We start from the raw sequence: 26498 nt of genomic DNA, 5'->3' as shown, positions 1-26498 counted from the left end.
AAGATGCATTTAACACTTGAGTTCAAGGATATGTGTGCTTGCGTGTTTGTTTAAAAATAAAATGATATTTTAATAATACCCATTTTGTCAATCAAATGCTACGGATTTTGGAGGCTGCGTTCTGTTTTATATACTACATGAAGTAGGTACGAGACCACAGGTGACTTCGATGTTTCGATTTTTTATGTGAGAAAGTTTTCTTACTACCGTACAGAATGTCGGTCGTTTTACTCAGGTGCCCGTTCGTTCCTTTATTTATACCCAAAGGGGCACTTGTAAAACTCGAAAGTCGCCACATAATAATGTCACTTTTATTAGCCGTGAAACCAAACCAAAAATGACCTAATTACATGAATTAAAAGTTATTTTTAAAGCTTCATGTCTTTAAACATTAAAAATTTAAGCAATGGCGACTACATTTTTATTTGTTTGGGTCGTCAGACCAAACAAATAATGGTAGCGAAATTTCAGGCTCTGATATGCTTATTTGCAAAATAAGAAAGTAGTCCGAACCCCTGGAAGCGGTTACTTACCTTTATATGTACTCTAACGCTGAAAAAATAAGGGGGGATCACTGTGTTAAAATTGTCAAATGACGGGCGCATTAATTCTCAAGCCTTCTCGGGAGAAGAAAAAGTAGTTCCCGATTGGTCAAAGATTTCAAATATTGTGTAATTCTTTACAGATATACATGTAATATTAAGCTCCATGATTATTTACATCAGTGTCAAACGAAATTAATAAGGGTTACAAACCCTAATTTAGAAGGATATGGTTTTTCCTCAGGCTGTATCTTATAACTTCCCCGTGTTCGAGGGGTTACACGCTCGTTAAGGAAGAGAGATGTCCTGAGTTCAAATCCAAGTTAATGCAACTCATGTTTTTTTTGTTTTTGTTTTTAATTGTTTATGCAAATAAAAAATGAATTACATATCAGTGTTGCAATAAGCCTTATAGCCAATTTACTACAGTAATGACACTAGAAACAACATTGGTGGCACTATACAAAAACAAATTGGTTTACAATCTCACAGCCTTCACCTGTCTGACATTCTGAGACCCAAACAAAGTCAGCGCCCTCTGTGATTTGATTTAATTAAACATGACCATGATATTGCAAAATTGTACCTAATGACTTGCTTATTATTAACAAAATATAAATATATATAAATTGTTATCAAAAGTAATGATACTTTTCATCGATTTAGGTCATGACCTTGTTTTATTTTTCAGGATAAAAGCAAAAAGACATATCTAACTTCACTTAAACTAAAAGAAATAAAAAAAACAACAATAAACAACAATAAACACAGCATTATGTAACAACATTTTCTTTCTATAGAGCGCAACTTCCTGATTCTGTGAAGATCGAAGTGTTTAACATACACTAGGTGATTTTTAAATAGGACAATTACATGGAGGTTGTAAATGTTAAGCGTGATCTCTTGAAATATCGTGCACAAATACATACAAACATTAAAAGTAAGTATTATGATACACTGCAAAACAGGTCACTGGGTTCTCGTTTAAATTAATAAAATGTATAACTATGAAAAAATCACTCACATTATAATTGCAATTTAATTATAATATATTTTATATTAGAATTATTACAAAGACAGAAATTGTGTGTGTACCGTATCTTTTGAAATAACAGTATGTTCCGTACCATTTCAACATCACTTTATGAAAATATGCTAAAACATCACTGCATTGACTCGATACATTGGACATAGTAAATATATCAGATTTAACATGTATTTTTCTATGAAATAGTGTCAAAAAACATATGACTTGCTAGAAATTGCTTGTTATGACAAATGAGTGTGTACCGTTCCCCTCGGCCCAGGCTATGAAAAGAAAACTGTACTCGAATGTTCTCAAAAACCATTCAGGGGTTTTCAGAATTTTTATATACCGTGGATAGCTGATATAGTTACGGGTACTGTTTACTGTTTACTGTTTCCTTGGAGTATTGTAAGCACTTCTGTGCTTGTTGACTCCCTCGATTTCATGTTTACATTTGGTGTTCCGCTTCCGGTTGAAAAAAATCACGCGGAAAAGTACGCGTCTAGGAATATATATCTTCCAGGTCATACCTTTGATTCTGCCATGCTTTATCCAATTTACACTTGAATGAGTTAGAGTTAACACTATTGCTACAAACTATCGTTTCGTCCAGGTCATTCCATTTGTCGATTGCACGAGCAGGAAAAGCATTTAAGCGTATAGATTTTACACAGCGGGGTTTGATGAGGCGATATATGTGCCCCCGAGTGGGACTGTCATTGAACGAGAGTAACTTTTCACAGTCAAAATCTTCTAGACCCTTAATAAGTTTATACAACTCAATCATATCGTAACGTTTTCTCCTATACAGCATCGTTGGGAGATTAAGTTCTTTCAGTCTTTCAGAATAAGAAAGTCCTTTCAACTCTGGAACTATACGAGTTGCACGTCTCTGAATATTCTCAATGAGTTGGCTATTTTTCTTCGTACTTGGGAACCAAACAATGCACCCGTAGTCAATGATGGATCGTACTAAACTTTTGTACAGTGTTATAAAAAGTTTCTTATTCATAAATTGAAAAGATCTCTTAATCAAACCAATGAGTCTGTTACATCTATTTACCACACTTGCAACATGTTTATTAAACTTTAACGAACTTTCAAAAGTGATTCCGAGGTCTTTTTCTTCTGTGCATATTGGAATTTCAATAGTTTGTTTTTTACTGTCTCTCATGTGATATACATATTTATGTTTAACATTTCCATACTGTATAAATTTACATTTTGGCACGGAAAACTGTAACAGCCACTTGTCACTCCAGTCACATTATTTCAGCAAGTCTTTTTGAATTACTTGCTGGTCATTTGGCGAACTAATTGGTAAGTAAATCTTACTGTCATCAGCAAAAAGCTTACAATATGATTCAAGGCTGTCAGGCATATCATTCATGTACAGGTCCAAGTACTGAGCCCTGAGGGATTCCTGATGTCACTCTGCGCCTTATCTGATCAAAATCGGTTGAGTAATAAATAAGTTGTGAATAAAAAACATACCTGAATCGGGTGAAAAATCGGCGTGTTCCGTCCCCGAAAAGTCACGTGGTATGGCCTCATTGTAGATGATGATTTTGAAAACTTTCGTCCAAAGCACCAAATTGACACATCGCAACTTTTCGAATTACAAGATAACGATAAGAGCCGATGTACTCTGATTGAAAACGGAAGCGTAGACTGGTGTCCTGCGCACTTATATGGGAACCATAATAGAAAGGGGGACCAGAATAAACGGAAGCAGTGTATAAAATACCGAATGGCAATTTTAAAACGGAAAATGTAAAATAAAAATGAACGATTATTTTAAACTATTTTACGGTAAAAGAAACTCGAGCTCGCTTTGAGGCTTTGCCTTTTTCATTTTATATGTAAAAAGTGTTTGAAAACCATTTTTATCGTTGTAATAGATGTCCCATTCGTGTTTAAATATTAAAATAGTTTTGATAGAGTGTTTACAGGGGCGTATCACGTTGGGGGCAGGATCTGACCCCCAAGCGTCTGTGCTCAGTACTAGGCTCTTGCAATATTTTTGCTACTAGAAAATGTAGTTTAAATAAGAGTTTTTTTTTCTTTCCGTAACATGCGCTTAAAGACAAAAATCTTATTAAATGCTTTCTTCCGGTCGAGTTTACTTCTATGAGAGACTCTATTGCATTCTACCTATAATATAGCAGGTCAGTTTTAGTCCGTTTCAAATCAAAGCAGTAAGTAAATTCCATTTTATTGAATGCATAAATCAGTAGCGCATGTAGTCAAACTAATTGTAATGCGTTTAGTTATTGTGATATTTTCTAATGGGCAATCTTTCCAAGATTTGACCCAGAACAAAAATATCTCAGAATCTAACATATGTTACAACCTGAATTGTAATAAAACAGGAATTGTAATAAAATTATAACAAAACTGGTTAGGATGCAAAAATAATATTACATTTAGGTTGTCAACCTGAATTGTAATAAAACCCGAAAATGTAATAAACGGTCAAAATTCAAGAAAATGTGGTAAGAAAAGTCTCTTTCACATACATGCGAATTTGAACTCGACATCGGAATTTTTATAAAACTTACATGGAAGCGAATTAAAACTAAAAGAAAATACATTTCAAATTTGATGACAACATGCAATCTTTAAAGTACTTAACATGCGATACATTCTATGCGTCAAAATATGCACCTTTTATTCCTACGATGCCATGCATAAATTGATTTTTAAGGTCACATTAATGTTAATTTATTGATAATATGAATAAATAAATGAAGGATGACGTATATTCAAATGTAACAACCTTAATACAATTCCAGAAGAATTGTCCATATAGTATCTTAAATAAACAATCTGAAGTGTAATGACATCGTGAAAAGTATCAAACTATCTGATACGTAGCATTTTCATTTTCTATTCTGTACAACCATCAAATAATATATATTTTGAAGATCATCTTTACTAACGATATAATAGCAGTAAAGAAATTTTGCTTGCTTGGTGTATATAAAAGTTATTACAAAACCGGTTGAACTGCCGAAAAGTTACAATTGAGTTGACAACATGAAATGTAATAAAACTGAAAATGTAATAAACTTTCTGAAAGTTGTCTTTTTCTAAAATAACTTTTTTACAACAACAACAAAAAAGAAAGAACCGATGAAAAAAACAACTACTAATAAAGAAATAACGTTAAACATCAGTTATAAGAAATGTTGATTGTTTGATATAAATGAAAATGTAGGAGTAACAGTAAAAGTTAAGTGTAACAATTTTATTACAAAACTGGTTGAACTGCCAAAAAGTTATTACAATGCAGGTTGACAACCTAAATGTGAGGATAGTTTTGCATCCTAACCAGTTTTGTAATAATTTTATTACAATTCCGGTTTTATTGCAATTCAGGTTGTAAAGCTATTAGCTTAGTGCGTCAAAATAATTTGACTAGAACGGAATGGTAGAGTAAATCATGTATTTTTGTTTGTTTTATCATATGTGTTGACCACATACAATAAAGGAATTAGGCAAGCAATGAAACATCATTGCTATATTCATGGCTGAACGGCGATTCCAAGCATTTTTGGAAAGAATTGTACTATATTCCAACACGACCAGCACTGTTCCCTATTGAACAATAATTAGTGCTTGAAATTATTTTTTGTCCAATAGGATTGTAATATTTCAAATGAATCGTAACACATTTTCTTCGGTAAATCGGCAAACTATCAATCTGTCTAGTAAGTCGACTGTTTATAAAAAATAATTTAAAACACTAGGCCGGAAAAATTTATTAGTACGTATTAACAAAATAAAATTGGTCGCGCGGCTGCGCTAAATTAAATTGGTCGTGCGGCTGTTCCATGCCTGACCAAGTTATGTACTAATACGCGGAAAGTCCGAGCGGGGCCGAAGGCCCCGCGAGAGCTGTAGCGCTCTTAGATAACATGTATGACGCTTATCAATTCAAATTTCAAAAAATATATATCATATACCAAATGAGCTGTGAAAAAATCCTTAGCTAACTGGGCGCCGCCATTTTGAAATCCCTTTGAGCTAAATATAGATATCAGAGCGCTTTTAATGAGCGTCTACATAATTCAGACTAATGCTGACAGACGCCAATCTCATACGCAGTGATCCCCCTTTATTGCTCCGCTCCCACATGTTTACTATTTTATTTTTGTCCATGGGCCCGGTTTTTAACAATTAATCCCTTCGATTTACAGCTAAAAATAAATTCGGATTCACGAACTCCTTTCGATTTCTATTATGTAAAATCATATATGAGTCGCCGCATGTCATAATAGTGAATAAGAACCGGAGAGCAGTATTGCTGTACAGGAATTCGAAAGCTATAAATAACTAGAAGATCTTAACGAAAATTCATTTATTGTTTTGTGAACAGCGAATTCAAAAAAAAAATTAAAGTAAACATTTATAATAGCTACAATACTGTGAAATTTGAAAAGTAGTACTGTAGTTAGGATGGCATATCTGGCCAACATTTCTTTACTCATTAGTCTAAAAGTGGACTGGCGCGCGACCCACTGAAAGTTTGTGTTTTGGCTTAATAAAATATGGATTTTTATATTTCTTACCATCATTAGCTGTTCAAATTTGTAGAAAATGAGTAGGATTATAGGTTCAAAGAAAATGTACATGCTTTGATATTTTTATTATCTAATGTTACTGACTACAGTAGTGACACAAACAGAACACTGTTGCACTACAGTCATGTCACAATACATTTACAATTCTTGTAAGTCGTGTTTGTATTCAATGAAATTAATTTCCGTACCAGGTAGGCATCAGTAAAAGCACATTTTTTTAAATTTAGTATCTGGCCTTTCTCTTATGGACAATACATGTATACGAGAAGTATAATGATGCAAAAAATGATTTTCAAAACATTCCGAAAAAATGTACAAGAGTACTAAATCTGAATACAACATGACCTGTGCGTAGGAATAATTTGGTAAGGTATCTGTAATGAGCACATTTTTTTGCTCGGAGCTTCTCAATTGCTGCATTGCAGCAACATTTGTACTTGTCAGTACAGAAGAATACAGGATTGGAGCAGTACCTGTAATCATGATCACAAAATAGACAAATATCGTTTTTTTCGCCGATTTTTACATTTTTTATTCATTATCAGACATAAATCGGTGTGAAAAGATGAATTAGACGTTTTAAAGTTCATTCCGTTGGGTGAAAAAGCAAAATTTTAGAATTTTATCATTCAAGCGCCTTGTCCGGTATATACCGGAATACGGTATTAAGTGTTGTGCTCCAATCCTTTTTTTAGTCTCACTCACAGAGATCTCTGCCATTACAAATATTTAAAGTTCAATATTTTGATATTTTATATTTTTTAGCTTTTTAATTTATTTTTCATTATTTTGTATACTTTTGAATTTTTTTTTGGATAAATTATAGCGGACGTAGGTGCGAAAAGTTAAAAATAAAACAGAAAGAGAAAAATGACGCTAGATTTTCTATGTAACGGTCGAAATTTCGTGTTGTTCTATTTTTCTGGTCCTTCGGGATCATTGATGCCAGCACTATTTAGTGTTCAGAAATTGAGTACCGCTCAAGCCGGTGCAATGGGGCGTGAAGGATGTTGCACGTATTCATTATCCCTCATGTACAGACACAATCAAACCGAGTCTGCAATTCTCTTGTAATTTTGTTGTGATTAATGCTTCCGAGGGATCTTTTTGTTTCCAGGTTTTCATCATCATTTTACAGCGTTTTGTGTCAATCAAGGTTATTTCATTCACATTACGGACGCCAAAGTCGAAATGTAATCATGAAAAAAGCAGTACTCAAAGCCAGCAGGCAAAGTCAGCGCCCCTGTGACGACTCGGAGACCTGCAGCGTCCCATCTCTCGGTAGTAAGTTTAATTTCTGATTCCACAAGGGCTGCGGTGTACATATGCCGTTTTCACCCCTAATTATTCGTTGTTTTATAACATACAACAAACTGAGCTGATTTTCAGACCGGTTCAGTAAACTTTCCATTTGTTTTGTGAAACTGGAAAAAGTTTGTACCATATGTTTCAGGGCTGGGAATCAAAACTGCGTCGTATCCTACAAAATGTAAACAAACGCCGCCATCTTGGATTGAAAAACGTATGTCTTTGTTTGTAACTCTTTTTGTTGGAAATGACTGAAAACCAGATATATGTATTAACACGCTACACTGTTTTCCGCTTCGTTCGGTATATGTTGCTTGCACAACTATTTCTTTAAAACAAAAGTTATAGCGAACTTGCAACTCGAAGTGGGGCAGAATTTTTGTGAAAATGTGTGGATACGACGCAGTTCATATTGCTTTATCTTTCGTTTTTTCCTTCAAATCAATTATATATTTCTTTTAGAGTTCACCATAAACTTCGAAATATAATTTTGCATCATTTACTAAAATTTCATAAAAAAGATATGTTTATTTTCTCAGAAAATAATGATTTTTACGAAATGATACGACGCAGTTGAAAATAAAATACTAGTATGATACGACGCAGTTGTATTTTTGGAAGTCTTTTCAACAGGGATAATTTTGGCAATATATTTCTATTTTATGGAATAATCACTTGCGCTAGATAAAAAAAACCAGATCATTTGCGGTGTATAGCGATGTTCTGTTGCTTTTGATTATTTAGAATACATTGTGTCATGTCCAATACTAGTATAACATTTCATTTGAAAGTTTACATTGCAGAAGCTTCTTTTCCGTTTAACATGAACATGTTACTTAATTGATCATAATATCTTAAATAAGTTCTTATATTATCCTGTATGTTCAATATTACCCCGATTTTTTTCTCGCAAAAACAAATGTAGAAATCTATTGACTTGAACTCATTTTGGCTTGCTACGCTCTAAGTTAACTGTGGTTCTGCATGTTCTGGATAATGACTGTTTTTTTTGTGGTTTGTTTTCAAACCAAACTTTCACCCTAAACATTAGCTGTACTAGGGGCGAGGACCTCAGGTGCGCTTTTGGGCATTATATCAGGCAAAATGTTGCACCTGCAGTGAACCATCGACATTTTGAAACTAGCTTGATAGGTTTTCCACACTAAAGAATTAAAAGTCCCTGGAGGTTTTCGAATTCATAGCATTTCAGTTCAAGTGATTTGAATTCAGTGAACATAAAGAGCTCGGCCTCGGTGGAACACACCTGTATGATTTTTTTTAAAACAAAATTTGTTAACATCAGCTGTACTAATAAACAGCTTTTTATTAAATTCTGGCGTGAAGTTTTAAGATTATAAATATTTGAACTAATTATAAAGAGAATAACATTTAAATTTCTTATTTCGGTAACACTAGCAGAGAAATTTTCATTGTAAACAGGGGGTAATCATCTGTGAAGTCATTTTCTGAAAACTTTTGTTTAAGTTTTCAGGCAATTCATAATCAAAATAAAAATCACACTTTAGTATGAAGGTCTGTTAAGATGCCATATCTCTAGTCTGTTGAAAATTCGATGCAATAATCTGACCTAAATTTTCTGCTCAATATAGTGAAAACTTCTTCTATACTGTTGAAAGATCATGTCTGCCTGTATCACATTTATCGGTGCACAGCGTAAAATACCTTTTCAAAACGGACACCTTCTTTACAAAATAATTTGTAGTTGTATTATATGTAACTCGATTTTGAAAATTTAAAGTTTTTTAATGGAGAAGAATGATACTTAAGTGCAAATATAGAAAATACATTCCGTAGACCTTTCCTCATCGGCGATAAAGAAATGCAATACGGCAAAATCAGCGGTAAAGTTCCGCAACGCTGAACATAAAATGACTAAACGGAACGCATAACCTACTTGCAAAAATATATTGTAGCTTAACCATTTATAATATGATTTTAAAAATTTAATGTTCAACTTTAAATAATAAAGCTCATCTTTTCTCATCGATTATTAAGAAAATGAAATCAAAAATACCATAAAATCGACACGTAAAAGACATAAGTAATAACGGAATTGACGGAAATTACTGCTAATCACAAATAACAAAGGTAGGCATGCAATTTGCGCATAGCTCTCTCCCGATAGCGAGAGACCTTTTCAAAATTTGTAATTCTTTCTCTTATTTTTTTAAAGTCATAGCTGATTAATACAGGGTCGAGGAGAGGTTACACTGGAATATTGAATTTTGTATCAAAAATAGTAATAACTCCCATTTCGAACTCACGGGAACAATTTTAGAAGCATGCTAAGGCAACACTGGAACACGTTGTTATATTGGTGTGTGATCATGTGTTTCAATGTTTATTGCATTTGATACAATTTTTCTGAATTTGTAGATGCTTATTATAGGAACTACAATGCGACCGAAAAATGTAGCCTTTATAGAATTGTATTACATTTCCATTTTTATGGAACCAATGAGTGACCTCTGCTTTTGACTTAAGTTGTAAACAAGAAATGTTGTTGGACGTTATTAGCATACCTAGCACATAATTTAAATACAAATACATTTGTATATTTAGATATACTATGCTCATATTTGGGTAAAATATTTAAATCGAATAAATTTAAAGTCTTACTGAATATGTCTAATTTAAATAAAAAATGACTAATAAACTATATTTGAAGTCACGTTCTCTATTACAGGACAAGCAAAGTTGCTCTTTCCTTAAAAAAACTGCCATTTTTTAACGACACTATATATTTATATTGTGACGACCTACGTGTGTATAGTTTTAATTATGACATATTAACTTTGTGTGAGGTCATAACAGTTTTTTTTCATATTTACAAAGAGTCTGTGGAGCAATTATCAAACTTTTTCTGATATCAAATTTGAGCATAGTATATCTTTAACCAATATGCAGCCTGCAAAGAAAATTCAATTGCGTCGTATCATATTTTATTTTCAACTGCGTCGTATCATTTCGTAAAAATTATTATTTTCTTAGAAAATAAACATCTCTTTTTAATGAAAGTTTAGTAAATGATGCAAAATTATGTTTTGAAGTTTATGGTGAACTCTGAAAACGAGTATATAAATGATTTGAAGGAAAAAACGATAGATAAAGCAATATGAACTGCGTCGTATCCGCCCATTTTCATAAAATTCTGCCCCGCTTCGAGTTGCAAGTTCGCTATAACTTTTGTTTTACAAAATAGTTGTGCAAGCAACATATACCGAACGAAGCGGAAAAAAAGTGAAGCGTGTTAATACATATATCTGGTTTTCAGTCATTTCCAACAAAAAGAGTTATATACAAAAACATATATTTTTCGCTCCAAGATGGCGGCGTTTGTTTACATTTTGTAGGATACGACGCAGTTTTGATTCCCAGCCCTGTGTTTTCAAACCGTCAAATCTAAAACAATAATGTGATAAGGCAAAACTAATCAAATTTTGGTTAAAATCTGGTTGTTTTGTGTCATTCGGAACTGCCTCGGCTATTATCTATAATAAATTCGGAAACAATACGGATTGAAAGTAGTTCTACCACGTGGTTTCAGATGTAAATAGAAACAGAGATAATGTAAAACGAATGTATATATTTGACATCTAACGTCTGTTCCGGTACTCTTATGCTTGAAAATATGTCTAACAACAATTTGTAATTTAAATATGCCCTCTGATCAATGTTTAATTTTAAACAAATCCGACTATATGTCAACAGATTGGTTTTCTGTACTTTCGGTTTCTACAGCCATATTAATAAATATATAAATAATGTATTGTTTTCTTTTTAACCTATGAATTCACTTGTCTTAGGTGGAGTTTTACTACATATATTGGAAATAAACTTGTAAATTACTATTTGTTTACATGTTTAGTTTCTAAACGTAGGTTAGACCGAAATACCGCATCCGTTCTGTATATTCATACTATTGAGTTCGAGGTCCTCATCCGAAGACTGACGGAAAGGGCCGAGTAGTTGCGATTGGTTTTGTGTCTTCATGATTAGAGTATGGTCAGAAACCATATAGATAGCCGGATTATGACGTTCATATCCGAAACTTTCTCCGACGTCAGAATGGACCGGAAGTCGAGAGATTTCTATGATAGTTCTGTTGTCATTGCAAATCATTTGTAAACCATGCATTTGTTGTAGGAATGGTAAACAATCAACACTAGATGTGGTGCCATGAAACCTATTCATGCACAACAAACAAATCCATAATTTATATCAGTCTTAAAACAGCAAAGTTAAGGAATGTAAAACAAGCAAGGGTCAAACAAGATTGTTATTGCAAGTAAATAAGTAATCATTACACCTACTAAGTTCTATTGACACTACAGTAATAATTTAATGTTGTTGATGGTGCCACCAACTTATTTTTCATTCTTCTTCCAGCACCGGGTACCACTTATCACGTGACTTAAAGGTTGCAATTTGGGAAAAAATAAATTTCAGATCAAATCAAGCGGTGATAAAAAGAGCTCAAAAAAAAGGGATGTCGGTTTTTACCTTCACAATGAATTAAAAAAAAGATGGGTTTTCATATTTATTTTGATACGTTATAAAAATATGGTATATGTTTTTATGATGAACAATTTTCATTGGGTCACTTAGCGTAGTTTAGTTCGTTGACATGATCATTACATCTTATATGTGCATCGCGTATAAACGATGTTTACAAAGAAAATACCTTTATCGTCCATGATATTGTCAATTCAAATAAATTGTTTGGGTTACAATTTTTTTTAACTTTACACAGAAATGTTACTGTAGATGTAATACTATTTCTTTTTAAATTTTACATGTTATTTTTGCAAATATCTAATTTTGTTTATCAACTCATGTTTTTCAAATACAGGGCTGGGGAATCAAAACTTGCGTCGTTATCCTACAAAATGCTAAACAAATGCCGCATCTTGGAACGAAAAACGTATGTTTTTGTTTTATCAATCTTTTTGTTTTGCAAAATGACTGAAAACCAGTATATATGTATTAACACGCTACACTACATTTTCCGCTTTCGTTCGGTATTTGTTGCTTGGCACAACCTATTTTGTAAAACAAAAGTTATAGCGAACTTGCAACTCGAATCGGAGCAGAATTTTTATGAAAATGTGTGGATACGACGCAGTTCATATTGCTTTATTTATCGTTTTTTCCGCTTTAAATCAATTATATACTCATTTCAGAGTTTACCATTACCTTCGAAATATTAATTTTGTATCATTTACTAAAATTTCATTAAAAAGATATGTTTATTTTTCTAAGAAAATAATGATTTTTACAGAATGATACGACGCAGTTGAAAATAAAATATGATACGACGCAGTTGTATTTTTTTTGCCAGTCTTTTCAACAGGGATAATTTTTGGCAATACATGTCTATTTCATTGAATAATCACTTGCGCTAGGTAAAAATCCAGATTATTTGCGGTGTTAAACGATGTTCTGTTGCTTTTGTTATTTAGAAAAAACATTTTTGTATGCAATAAAACAATTTTTATTTGAAATTTTACATTGCAAAGCTCCCTTTTACAGTTAACATGTTATTTTTTTGGAAAATAATTTTTAATTTTTCCCTGAAAGGTTTAATATTACCCCTTTTTTTGGCAAAAAATTATGGGGTTATAAACCTGAATTTTTTTTTGGGGGAGCTACGTCTAAGTTAACTGGGGTTCTGCATGTTCGGGGTAAAAACTTTTTTTTAGGGTTTTTTTTCAACTTTCATTACACCCTTAGCTGTACTAGGGGGAAGACCCAAAGGGGGCCCCCTTTTTTGCATTATTTCAGGCAAAAAGTTCAAAGTCGAGAACAATTTTTCATTTTGAAATAGCTTGATAGAAATTTCCCCAGAAATAATCAAAAATCCCTGGTTTGGGTTTTGAATTCATAGCAGTTCAGTTTCAAGTGATTTGAATTCAATAAACGTAAACAGCTCGGCTTTGGTCGAACACCTGTCTGATTTTTTTCTTCAACAATTTTTTAACGTCAGTTGTACAAATAAGCATTTTTTAGTTTTTTTTTTTTTTATAAATATTTTGAATTAATTATAAAGACAATAACATTTAACTTTCTTATTGAAATGAAATATTTTACTTAATCTCTAAGATTATTTTAACTTTTGATCTTTCGGTTTCAAATAGCAGAGAAATTTTCAATGTAAACAGGGGGTAATCCTCTTTGAAGTCATTTTCTGAAAAATTTGTTTTGATTTCTCAGGCAATTCATTTTTCAAATAAAAATCACAACTTTAGTTAGGTATGTTTTAGATGCCATGTCCTCTAGTCTGTGGAAAATTCGATGCGATAATCTAAACCTAAATTTTCTCTTCAATAAAGTGAAAACTTCTTCAATACTATTGAAACATCCTGTCGTGCATACATCTGTATCAAATTTATCGATGCAAAGCGTGAAATACCATTGCAAAACGGACACCTTCTTGTAGTTTTTATCATTTTAACTAGATTTTGAAAATTTAAAGTTTTTTAATGGAAAAAGAATGATACTTTAGTGCAAAAATAGAAAATACATTCCGTAGACCTGTTCTCATCGGCGATAAAGAAATGCAATACGACAAAATCGGGGTAAAGTTCCGTGGCGCTGAACATTAAAATGACTGAACGGAACGCATACAGAAAATATATCGTAGCTTAAACCATTTATAATATAATTTTTAATAATTTAATGTTCAGTTTCAAATAATAAAGCTCATCTGTTTTCTCATCGATTATATACAAAATGAATACAATAAAATCGACATGTAAAAGACATAATAACGGAATTGACGGAAATTGTTGCTAATTATAAGTAACAAAGGTATATAGGCATGCAATTTGTGCATACTTCTCTCCAGATAGCAAGAGACCTTTACAAAATTCTTTAAACAAAAATTAAAAAAAACAAACCAAAACAAAGGCCCTTCCTGATTAATACATGGTCCAGCAGAGGTTACCCTGGAATATTGAATTTTGTATCAAAATTCAGTAAATGAATTAAGTAATTTTTCGAACTCACGGGAACATGTTTATAAGCATGCTAAGGCAACACTAGAACACGTTGTCATATGGGTGTGCGATCACGTGTTTAAATGTATTTTGCATTTGATACAGCTTTTCGGAATTTGTAGATGCTTATGACAGGAACTAAAAATGCGACCGAAAAATGAGGCCTTAATAGAATTTTTATTACATTTTCCATTTTTGTGGAACCAATGAGTGACCTCTGCTTTTGATTTAAGTTGTAAACAAGAAATGTTGTTGGACGTTATTAGCATACCTAGCACATAATTTAATAGCTGAACCAATATGCAGCCTGCAGTGAAAATAAAACTGCGTCGTATCATATTTTATTTTCAACTGCGTCGTATCATTTTGTAAAAATCATTATTTTCTTAGAAAATAAACATCTCTTTTTAATGAAATTTTAGTAAATTATGCAAAATCATATTTTGAAGTTTATAGTGCACTCTGAAACGAGTATACAATTGATTTGAAGGAAAAATCGATAGATAAAGCAATATGAACTGCGTCGTATCCACACTAATCTGCCCCGATTCGAGTTGTTAGTTCGCTATAACTTTTGTTTTACAAAATAGTTGTGCAAGCAACATATACCGAACAAAGCGGAAAATTGTGTAGCGTGTTAATACATATATCTGGTTTTCAGTCATTTCCAACAAAAAGAGTTATAAACAAAAACATACGTTTTTCGTTCCAAGATGGCGGCGTTTGTTTACATTTTGTAGGATACGACGCAGTTTAGATTCCCAGCCCTGTTCACAGACGATTAACTGTGCGAAAGATATTGCCTTACTGAGGTATTGTTATAGTCCGTTGCGTTGCCGTTGCCATTGCCGTTCGCAAACATGAACCTGGATCATAACTTTTTTAAATTCTTGGTTGGGATTTTTCTTTCTCATTTTCCACGCAAACCCTTAGGACAAAGGGCCTTTTTAGTAACCGACTAACCTTTACCTTTATTATAATGCTTTTACATTCAAGGGGCAAATTGTCCCAAAATTTTGTTGTTTTGCTATTATTGGCTATAACTTTGTTATTTTTGAATGGATAGTTTTCAAACTTGAAAAAATATCTTCAATGATAGCCTTTGAAATTAACCAGACAGACCTTGACCTTCACTCATAAATGACCTCGACTTTGAAAGTCAAATTATTGAAATTTTCTTCTTTTTTTGACTGTAACTGGCTGTAAATTTATTGACTTCATATTATTGACTTCATATTATAACAGAACATTCTTAAGGAAAAGACCTTCATGTATATTAAACTCAAATTGACCTTGACTCTTGTATGACCTTTTAAGGTTAAATTATTGAATTTTCACTGATTTGTGCATTAATTGACTATATATATTGTATATATGTTGGTGTCACATATAAATAGAGAGAGAGAGATAGATAGATAGATAGAGAGAGAGAGGGAGAGAGAGAGAGAGAGAGAGAGAGAGAGAGAGAGAGAGAGAGAGAGATAGCTAGATAGCTAGATAGCTAGATAGATAGATAGATAGATAGATAAGAAAAAATAATATATATAGACTAAATATGTTAAGATTTGTTCAAACGTTTCTTTGTTTGCTTTTAGAAAAAATAAAAAAGTGTCGAGCGTAGCCCCCACCCGGTTTTTTTCGACAAAAAAAATTAAAAGCTTTTGGGGTAAAAGTCAAGCCTTTTCGTTTGGTCCTTTTTCCCGGGTTGCTGCCCTTTAAAAATTTAACTTTTAAGCCGTTTCTGATTTTTTTTAAATTTCTTTTTTGGGACAAAAATTTAATACAAAAAAAAAAAATTTGCCCTTTTTTTGTTTTTAAATAAATAAACCCTTACCTTTAATAAACCACCCCTGTCATTTTATTAAATTTTAAACCCTTTAGATTGTCATACATTGTTATGTTTTAACAAAAAAAACCCCCTTAGGGAAAAAAAACCCATTTTTTTTAAATTTAATTTTTAAATTTTTGACTTGGAGTTTTTTCTTCGGGTCCTTGACCGTCAATGTCAAATTATTGAAATTTGCTGGAACGGTCATAATTTTATTATAATTATATTTACAGACTTGATCTAAACTTGGAAAAAGACCGCATATGAAGAAACTGACATGTTAATAATTCTGACATGACCATGACCTTAAATTGACCCTGTACGTCAAGGTAATACTATTGAAATTTCCTCGAATTGTTATAACTTTGTTTTTTAATTACAGATTTACTCTTGGACATATGACAAAACAGACATGTTGAATTATTCTGATATGACATTGACCTTTAATTGACATTGACCATTTTGGTCAAACTATTGAAATCTGCTTAAATTGCCATTTCTTTATTATTTAGTTGATTCATTCATGGACAAAAGAACACTTATGACAAAACTGACATGATGATAATACAAATGTGACCCTGACCTTTGGGCGGGAATGGTCTTATGAAACAATTAATGTGTTTGCCATAAGATATTTGTAATAAGAACAATTATAGTGACTGAGTCTGTATAATTTCCCGCTCATGACTTTTTCTTTCATATAAATATATATATATATATATATATATATATATAATATATTATATATATATTATATATATATATATATATATATATATATATATATATATAATATATATATATATATATATAGCGGGGAAAAAGAATGAAGCGATGCCTTTTCCAGTTTACATTGCAATTGTTTATTAACAAAACTGTAATAATAATTGAAGAGAAATAACAACCCGGTTTCAACCCGTTATAAGGGATCTTTCAAGATAATGACGGTTAATATAACGCCGCTTTGGTAACGACGGCAAAAAACAGTGTAAAAGGGAAACGTTTACTCTTATAACTTTTAAAGGGAAACTAATAATAAGCTTTTAAATATTATTGTTATATATATATCAAATTTATTTTGAATTTTCAATTTCTGGTTTTTTAAAACGTTTTATTTACAGTTTCTTTATTCTTCTTTTTTGAATGGTGGTCGTTCTCCATTTTATAGATTGGCCCAATTAGTTGATGTCTCCTTGTGCAAATGGCAATGTATGTCGGACCTGAGGACTGGTAATAATGCATTGTCTGGATTTTCGTATATGTTGGTTGTTAATGTTAACTCCGAATTTCTTAAATTTTTTGGGGGAAAAGGTTTCTCCGCAATAATAATCTTTGAAGCAGCCATTTACCATTTTCAAGCATAAAATTACATTTTTATTTCGCATGACCTGAGAATTTTACTTTAAATTCCCGCGGCCCCATTTTTTGAAAATTGGTACGTTATTTCCTTCCCTATCAAGTTGTTTGCACAGGCCGCATTTTAAAAAAACTGCTTGGCATCTTATTATTTATTCTTTCTCAGTGTTGAAGAAAAATCGTGCCCTGGTCAAACAGTTTTTTCCAGATTAGCCGGTTGTCTTTAACTTTTAATTATGTTTTTGTTATGGGTTTCTTTTCAAAATTCAAATTTTCATTATTTCAATCATTTGTAAAAATTGGTAGATTTACTTGTTATTACTGCGGAAAAAAATTCGGTACTCCCTTGGATTATTTGTGTTGACACGTATGGTTATGACTTTTTTCGTTCCGTCTTTTAGGTTTTTTGTCTTCCGTAGTTTCCTTGATTGTTCTATTGCTTAAGCTCTCTGGGGATGCCGTTTTTTGTATTAAGTTTCTGGGAGAAAGGATATATTTTTAAAGAAAGCCAACAATTTGTTTAATTCATTCAATCTGAGATGTAATATGTCCTCTATTTGATATAATTGTACAAAAGTCGTCTAGCTAGTGAGAAATGGGATGTTTTGTTTTGTGTGTTTTGGATGACAATAGTTGAATAAAAGATATTGTTTAGTGTCAGTTGGTTTATAGTAGATATCTGTTTTCTATTTGGTCACCATTTAATTTAACTAAAACATCCAGAAACGGCAATTTCTTCTATGCTATCTTCCAATGTGAATTTCAAAATCTTTATGAAATTTATTCAGTACAATGTTTTAAAGCAATTCAATTCGTGCTTAGATTTAGGCCATAAAATAAACACATCGTCTAGAAAAGCGTTTCCAGTAATTCATGATATAAAAACTTTTGAATTCGGTATTATAAATTTCTGCAATTTTGGGATACAGCAGTTCCTCCTCCACATAGCCTAATACAAGTGTTGCATACACTGGAGCAAATTTTGTGACCATGGCAGTGCCTTTTATTTGTCTGAAAAACGTATCATTAAAGTAGAATGTATTTTTCTTTAAGATGAATTCTGTGGCTGAAATGATGAAATTGTTTGTATCAAGTCCGAATGATTTTCAACCCAAAATTCTATTGCTTTAAGGCCTAGTTCATGAAAAATGTTTGAATATAAAGATTCAACATCAAAACTTGTTAAGATGATAACCTTTTCCACCGTAATGAGTTTTAAAAATCTGTACTGTCTTTTATGTTGATTCTTACGAATGTGGTTAATGGTCATAGAAGAACGTCTAAAAGGTTGCTTAATATATGATTTTGGCAGCTAGGGCCTGCGACGATAGGCCTTACTTTCAAACATCGGTGACATTTGAAATTTTAATTATTGTTGATGATTTTTGTGTCGAACACTTCTCATTTATCTGTTTAATTTTATGAATTTTAGGTAAACTATAAAAGTTTCTTTATCACTTCAAAATTTGTTAGATAATCATATTCTTTGTGTGTGAAACAGGTCTGAAATCGATCAATAAGTTTTCTGTAATTTAACTTGTCCTTATGATTAGGATCTGTGTCCAAATATTCATAATACTGTGTATCGTTGAGTTGACATTCAATCATTTTAATGTAATGAGAGCAGTCCATAATTACTACTGCTCCCCCTTTATCAGCTTCTTTGATTACTATATTTCAGGGATCATTTGGCCAATAGTTCAATAGCTGTCTTCTCAGATTTTTGAAATACATGTATTTGATTTTACTGTATTGTTTCTTGTTTTGAGTTTTCGGATAATTGTTTAAATTATCTATAAATGTTTCTAAAGGATGAGTTCCTGTTCTTAGGTGGTATAAAAGTTACTTTTATTTCTGACAAGTGAAGTGTCATTTTCATCTTCTGCTCCGTTAAAGTATTCTTGCTAATCGAAGTCTCCTATTGTATAATATAATCCTATAATATATATATTATATATATATATATATATATATATATATATATAGTATATATATATATATATATATATATATATATATATATATATATATATATATATATATATATATAATATATTATATATATATATATATATATCACATAGAATAGTTTTGCATTTCAATCCGTAAGTCATATATGACATCATTTTGGCGCAAACCTATTCTATGTGACATTTTCGTGCTAAAACATTTTTAATGGACAGATTTTTTTAAAACTGGAAAAAGAAAGATTTAAGCTTTCTTAAATACACACTGTAGCTATATTATATTGAAAAATTCTTAAAACTTAAGAATTGGGAAAGTTTTTTCCTTCTGAACATTTAAAAAAAATGAACATAGACTAGTTTCGCGTTAAGCCGTCAATATGTAGGTATCTAGTATGGACCACTTCATTTGGTGATGTTTAATGTTACTATTACTTTGATAGAGGTTAGATTTACAAAGGTTAGAATGAATCTTTTTTTGTTTGTTTATTATCACGTTTGTCTTTACGCGGGTCAGCAAAAAAAATGTCCATCACATAATATTCTGTAGGATCTTTTTAGATGGTAACCCAAACAATGTTTGTTTTGTTTGTCTATTTTTGTTTTGTTTTTGTTTGGGAATTTTTTTAAAATTTTATTGGTTATAGGACTTGTGTCCCTTTTTTTTTAAGAAAAAAAAACCGGGAAACGGGCCCGAACCCGAAACCCATCCCGGGAAATTTTGAAAAACTTGAAAATTTTAATTCCGAAGTTTAAACAAAAAAAAGCATGCTCTTTTTTTGACCTTAAAAACGCGATTGAAGGATAAATTTTTTTCAAAAAGGGGCCCTAGCTACGTTCAGGGAAATAACGGGTTTTGGGACTTTTAAAACGACTTTCTGGGCAGAAAAAAAAGGGAAACCACGTTTGGGAAAATTTCAAAAAAAAAAACAAAAAAAGTACGTGGGTTTAAGGGCAAAGGGGAAAACAGAAAAATAAGAAATCACCTTTTTTCGGGAATGGGCAAGTTTCCATTGAAACATGCGTTTAACAAACTTTTCCAATTCTTTCCTTGCTTTTAAGGGGTTTGGTTAGGGAGAAGATAAAAATTTTGGAAATCTACAAACTCAGACATGGGGAAACGGGGCCCAGAAGTTAAAAATCGAAAAAATAAGAACAACTTCTCTTAAAAAGTTTTACCTCAAACAGAATTGCACTTTAAAAAAAAAGGACCCCCATGTAGTAACTGATCCCGCGTGAAAAATCCAATGGGGAAAAGTCGACAGTTGTGCTATCAAATTCGCTTGCCCTTTTGTACGGTTCAGAGTAGACGAAAATCAGGGTTTAAGGGTTTGGGGTTAAAATTTCTTTTATCAAAAAAATGGTGGGGGTAAAAAATTTCTTATTTTTGTTAAGTCCCCCAAGACGTCTATTTAAAAAACCCATTAAAATTTCCCCAATAAACCCCTTTAACAAATTTAGGGGAATACCCCCTCAAAAAGGAAAAATTTCCCCATATTTTTTATAGGTATGACAAGTACTGAAGTTGTCGGTATTGATGAGTCAATAGATCTTAGAGAAATTGATAATCTTTTTATGAAAAAATACTTTAACAATGTACCAGTATTTGAATATTTTACGGTTGATTATAAGTCAAAGATATTGCTTATTATTGAAATTTCCTCTAGCTGTGGGTCTGGTAGTCCGTGTGTTGTAGAAAGGGTTTTCAAAGGATCAGATGGGGTTGAAGTTCAGAAAAGGCAAGTTTGGGTAAGGACTGGTAACCGAAACACCGTTTGCAAAACAAAAGATCTCACTGATCTATACCAATGGTTTTCAGGACAGTTTCCTAAACAGTCTGTCAAAGAAGGAACAAAACTTGAGAACATGCAGTCAGTGCGAAATGCCGGGACAAACACACAACCTTCAATTATAAGCAAGACGAAATATGCTGATGAGAGTTCAAGTTCCGATGAAGAACCACTTTGTTCTTCCGGAGATTCTTTTAGCTTCTTTTGGGATGCTGTTAAGGGTTTCAAAAAAGGTCATTTCATTCTGCTTGCAGGAAATATTCAGTGTGAAAAAAAGCATTTGGAAGCATTGTCAAAGGCACCATGGATATGTGTTTATGACTTTGATATATTTAGCTACTCTGACGGCTTACTAAATGCTCTAATGGACTCTTTAACAGTTGAACGCCACTTATCTATAAGTTGTTGGAATGACACTGCGGAAAATATATCTGAGAGGGGAACACGATGGTGTTTTATGAGAGGAAGGCGAGAAATGAGTGATTCGCGAACAGACTTGAAGAATGACGAGATTGAAGAGGTAAACTCTTGGTTTAAGACCGTCAAGAAACGACTGCAGAATTACTGTGAAAAGGTTGTCAATTTTGCTGAGGATTACACGGTTCCAACTATTGTATTTATTTGGCCGGAAGAGGAAAGACTTGTGCCTTTTATGGTAAAATTTTTGCTCTGCCTGGATGATACCTTAACGAGCACACCAAATATCGTCCTGTGTATGAATAGACAACCTGTAACCAAAATTGGGCGTCATAAATACGAACTTCTTTGTGAAGATTTTTCAAACAACATAAGTTTATGCAATTTGCGGTACGAACAGATGTGCATCGGAATAAGAAATCTTTCTGCTGTAAGAACAACTGATGGCCTGTGCTATGACCTTCCTAAAAATGAGCGTTTTGAATTACCAACCATAACAGAAACAGATGCAACTTGGCTTAAAGAAGATTTTGAAGTTCTTTTCCTGAACAATCCATACGACACTGCAAACATATCCAAGGAGGAAATCCAAGAAGAAGTGAATAATTTTTTTAAAGGGGGGACATTACCATGGTATGCATGGTACAATAGAGAGGCAGAAAGCTCGGTCATCGATCGCGACATTCAAAAAAATTTGGGGGAAAAAATCAGCAAACTTTTAGACGAATATAGAACCAGCATAATTACTCTTTTTCATGCTCCTGGTTCAGGTGGAACAACACTGGCGCAGAAAACATTGTGGCATTTTCACAGAAAAGTACCTTGCGTTCATCTCAAACTGCGTACTGTTTCCCTTCTAGATGAACTAGATAGGAAAGTCTCCTTTCTTCACGATCGAACAGATCTGCCCGTACTCCTTTTGGTTGACGGAGAAGAAGAGTCTAAAGTTCGGAGACTTTCAAGACGTTTGAAGTATACTGTTATCTTGTACATAAAACGTTATCCGTACAAAATCCCAGTTTCAAACATAGCATACGATCGTGTATACCTTTCGGGTAAGGTATCATCAACTGAATCACTCGGGTTAGAAACAAAACTTGGTGACATGTGTGGTGATAGTGGTAAAAAAAGGAGGTTGCACATATTAACAGATGATATAAAGAATGGGAAATCAAATCACTGTATGTATGAATATGGGATGACAGTATATCTACATGAATTTAAGGGAATCGTGTCTTACGTAGAAGGATATCTTGAGCTGTATAACAATCCAGGCAAGGAGTTGACAGCAAGCCAGAAATGTTTAGGATATCTTGCTCTTGTTTACTACTATGGACAAACATGTGTCCCATGTCAGTTCTTTTCAGCTCTTTTCAATAAAGCGCCCAATTTCAATATGACATTGGAAGATTTTCCAGCGCCGATACAAGAGTTTGTCGTGTACGATAAGAATGAGGGAAAGAGAAACAACATTCGGATATGCCATTATATTGTTGCCAAAGAAATTCTAGAGCAGATATTATCGAGACATATATCTGTTACGCCTGATAGAACAGATACACTAGGAATGATTGCATGTAGAAATCTGTCAAAATTTTGTATGGATTTCATTGAATATGCTAGTAGTAAGAAAACAAAGGTCAGTGCACTTTCTACAACAATCAGGTTCATCTTGACGAAAACATTCATTTTTCGAGACGAAAAAGACATGGGTGATAACGAAGAACAGGTTCGCAAGCGACCAGTGTTGTCAAAACTGATGATAGATATTCCTGGCGGAAAACCCCTTTTTACTGAAAGGCTTAAGGTTTTAAAGAAACTGACTGAGTCATTCCCAGATGATCCTAACTATTTTGCTCATCTTGGTCGATTCCATGCTTTCTGTAGACCAGACGAAGACAACGAGGCAGAAAAATGCTTTAGAAAAGCTATAAAAATATGTGAGGATCAAGTTAAAGGCAAACGAGAAGATGAAATAGACGAAGGAATGAAATTAACAATGATGCACATATACCACATGTATGGTATTGTCAAACAGAGATATATATCAAAATACACTGGCCGATCTTATAATGAAAAGGTAGTTGCTTTTAACGAGGCGTTCATCTTTCGTGAAAGAATTGAAGAACTTATACCTGTCGCTGAAATAGCTTGTGAATATTTCAAAAAGTCTCGGGATATAACACCTGATAACCATGATGTGTACACATACGCATACACAGGTGAAATACAGCTTCGATTACAAATCTGTGACTTTGTTAATCGCCATTTTAGAAATGAAAATGCTGCAAATCAGATTTTAGAATTTTTACACTCTAAATCAGATCATCGAGGAAAGTTGTTTGTTAAGCGAAGCATATCTGTTATAGAGAATTTAATTCTCGAGTGCTACATGGATATTGATCTAAGGGATAGTGATATGAGGACTTTGCGCCATTATGTGATTTGGTACAACACACTTTTCAGAAAGCAGGTTATTCCGCTGATAGAAAGTTCTGAAGATAATGTTAGTATGAGAAGATTAAAGATTGCTGCAAAAAAACTTAAGTATGGTAAATCTTGTACTCTTAGTGGCGTTGAAACTATAGATGACGAAACGGAAGTAGAAGAAATTGTCTCATTATATGAAGCAAACTTCAATGACATACAAGAGTATGGTTTCCAAGACGGTGATGGAAAAAAAGAGCTAGAGAGAGACTACAGAGACTGGATTTATGCTGTAAGACATGAGAAATTCAAAAAAGATTATTCTCTTGAAGAGGTTCTAAGTCACGTTCAGGTTTGGAATGAAAAAGTAAGGTCTCCTATTTCGACCTTTTACCTCTTTATCTTGAAAAGTCTTTTAGGCTTTGGTACCGAGTATTTAACAGGCAAGACTGAATGTTTGATAGAAGCTTTGGATTGTAAAGAACAGCTTATAAAGATGAATCATTTAGTTATTCGTCCCAAGTATCCAAGGGAATGGCTAGGTAACGAAGGGAATGGTATTAAACGTCTTAAATCAGGTAACCGTCACGTTGGGATAAGTTCAGAAGATAGAGATTTTGCCAGCAATAGAATAGATCTCGCTTTTTGTAAAGGAACCATTTGCCGACCAAACACCAACAAAGTTAACGGAATGATAGCACTCGATCTTGGCGTTAACACCGCAGAAGTCCGTGTTTACTTCATTCCAAAGATTGTAAGGCTAGAAGGTAGTCGTTTTGCCGAACAAAGAGTTGAGTTCAATCTGGCGTTTTCAGTTCAACATGGTTTTGAGGCTTACAATGTGAAACTGTTAAAGCGTCATGGTTGTCCTCATTGTTCTAGGAAAGTTGAGTTTACTAGCATGGAATCCTATCTTAGATGTAAATGTGGCAGGGATTTATACAAGGACGCATTAAATGAACTAAAGTAGAAATGAAAAGTTGCTATACGGTGGACATCCTCAGCTTCAGCCCCTAACTATAATTTTTTTGACATTAATATTTCATAGGCAAGAAAATGGAGTAAGAAGTAATTTATATTTCAGCAAACGCATACTATCGGCTAGAAACATAGCTTTTGTTTTTGTCTCTAACAATATTGGCACTTGTAGAAATAACTTTTCATTTCCGAATATTCACCCTTTCTTAAAGATTTTGATTTACTAACAAATACGTCATGAAATAACGAAAATAATATAATGTTCTCCTGTAACAATTTGTCAAATGTATTGAAACATTTTTGATACGCATGCATATGCCATAAGATAAATGATCGAATTGAATATACACATTTTTTGCTTTTTTGTTTTTTGTTGTTGTGTTTTTTTGTTTTTTTTTGTTTTTTTTTTTGTTGTTGTTTTTTTTTACTGTTTTTTATCAAATCTCGTCATATACATTGTAGTTTTCGAGGTTTAGCATATCATTTTCCTTTAGTTTGTTTATTGTAAACTTTTATCGGCATGTCCTTTGCCATCTTTTCTTCGAATCCTTTGAATTGGTGTCTTCAAATTGCCCTGATAGTGTTAATAGTTTTATATAACGTTTACAATTAAAATATTGGAGCATATAAAGATGGGGTCGATACGTGCGTAAGTAAGTCACCTCTACCTTGTCCGATCAATAATTTGGGAAGGAATAAAGTGGTTGAAATTTTGTAGGGATATTGCCCAATGACCAATAGATTGGCCTTTTTTGCTTTTGAGCCAGTTGGTCAAAGGTAAAGGTCATCGTGGACTTGACGATACAAATCTTAACCGATCTATTTCTAAACAACGTTTCGGCCTACATTCCTTTGCTATTGAGGTTCGTCATGTACACAGTGATGCATAGAAAACTTGTCTGATCAAGAAAAAATGTTTCGCCAGTCAAAGATTTGTCATACATGTACATGTTATACTATTATTACATACTTGTATATTACATATTAATATAACACTTGACTTTTTTAAACAAAATATTCATAAATATGTAAATATGCCTCTGTGATAAGAAATTGGGGCATAAGTGTCCCTTTTGCACATTTCTAATGATTTAACAGTTCTTGTGTGTGTTTCCACTATGTTTACATTTGTTTTAGTATCTGTTAGTATCTGTTTGAACAAATAACCTTAGTGATAAGTTTAAATATATGTTTTGGTTCTGGTTACAAATAATAAGTAGATTGTGTTATTTAATAAAAAAATAATTTAAGGTCCT

At 32.7% G+C, this 26498-nt stretch overlaps 1 protein-coding gene across 1 annotated transcript; it reads left to right on the top strand.

The window, feature by feature from the left end:
* Nucleotides 1-17511: 17511 nt before the first annotated feature.
* LOC132758686 (uncharacterized) lies at nt 17512-25548 on the top strand. The gene is made up of 2 exons (XM_060750378.1): nt 17512-17540; nt 21298-25548. Exons 1-2 carry the CDS (start codon nt 17512-17514, stop codon nt 25232-25234), a joined length of 3966 nt encoding a protein of 1321 aa, XP_060606361.1. The 3' UTR covers nt 25235-25548.
* The last annotated feature ends 950 nt before the right edge of the window (nt 25549-26498 follow it).

This window comes from Ruditapes philippinarum, unplaced genomic scaffold, assembly GCF_026571515.1.
Source record: "Ruditapes philippinarum isolate M1 unplaced genomic scaffold, ASM2657151v2 ctg1650_1_1_1_1, whole genome shotgun sequence".
In the NCBI taxonomy this organism is placed as follows: Eukaryota; Metazoa; Mollusca; class Bivalvia; order Venerida; family Veneridae; genus Ruditapes; species Ruditapes philippinarum.
Note: the sequence above shows the minus strand (reverse complement) of the source record. Positions and strands in the feature narration are given on the sequence as shown.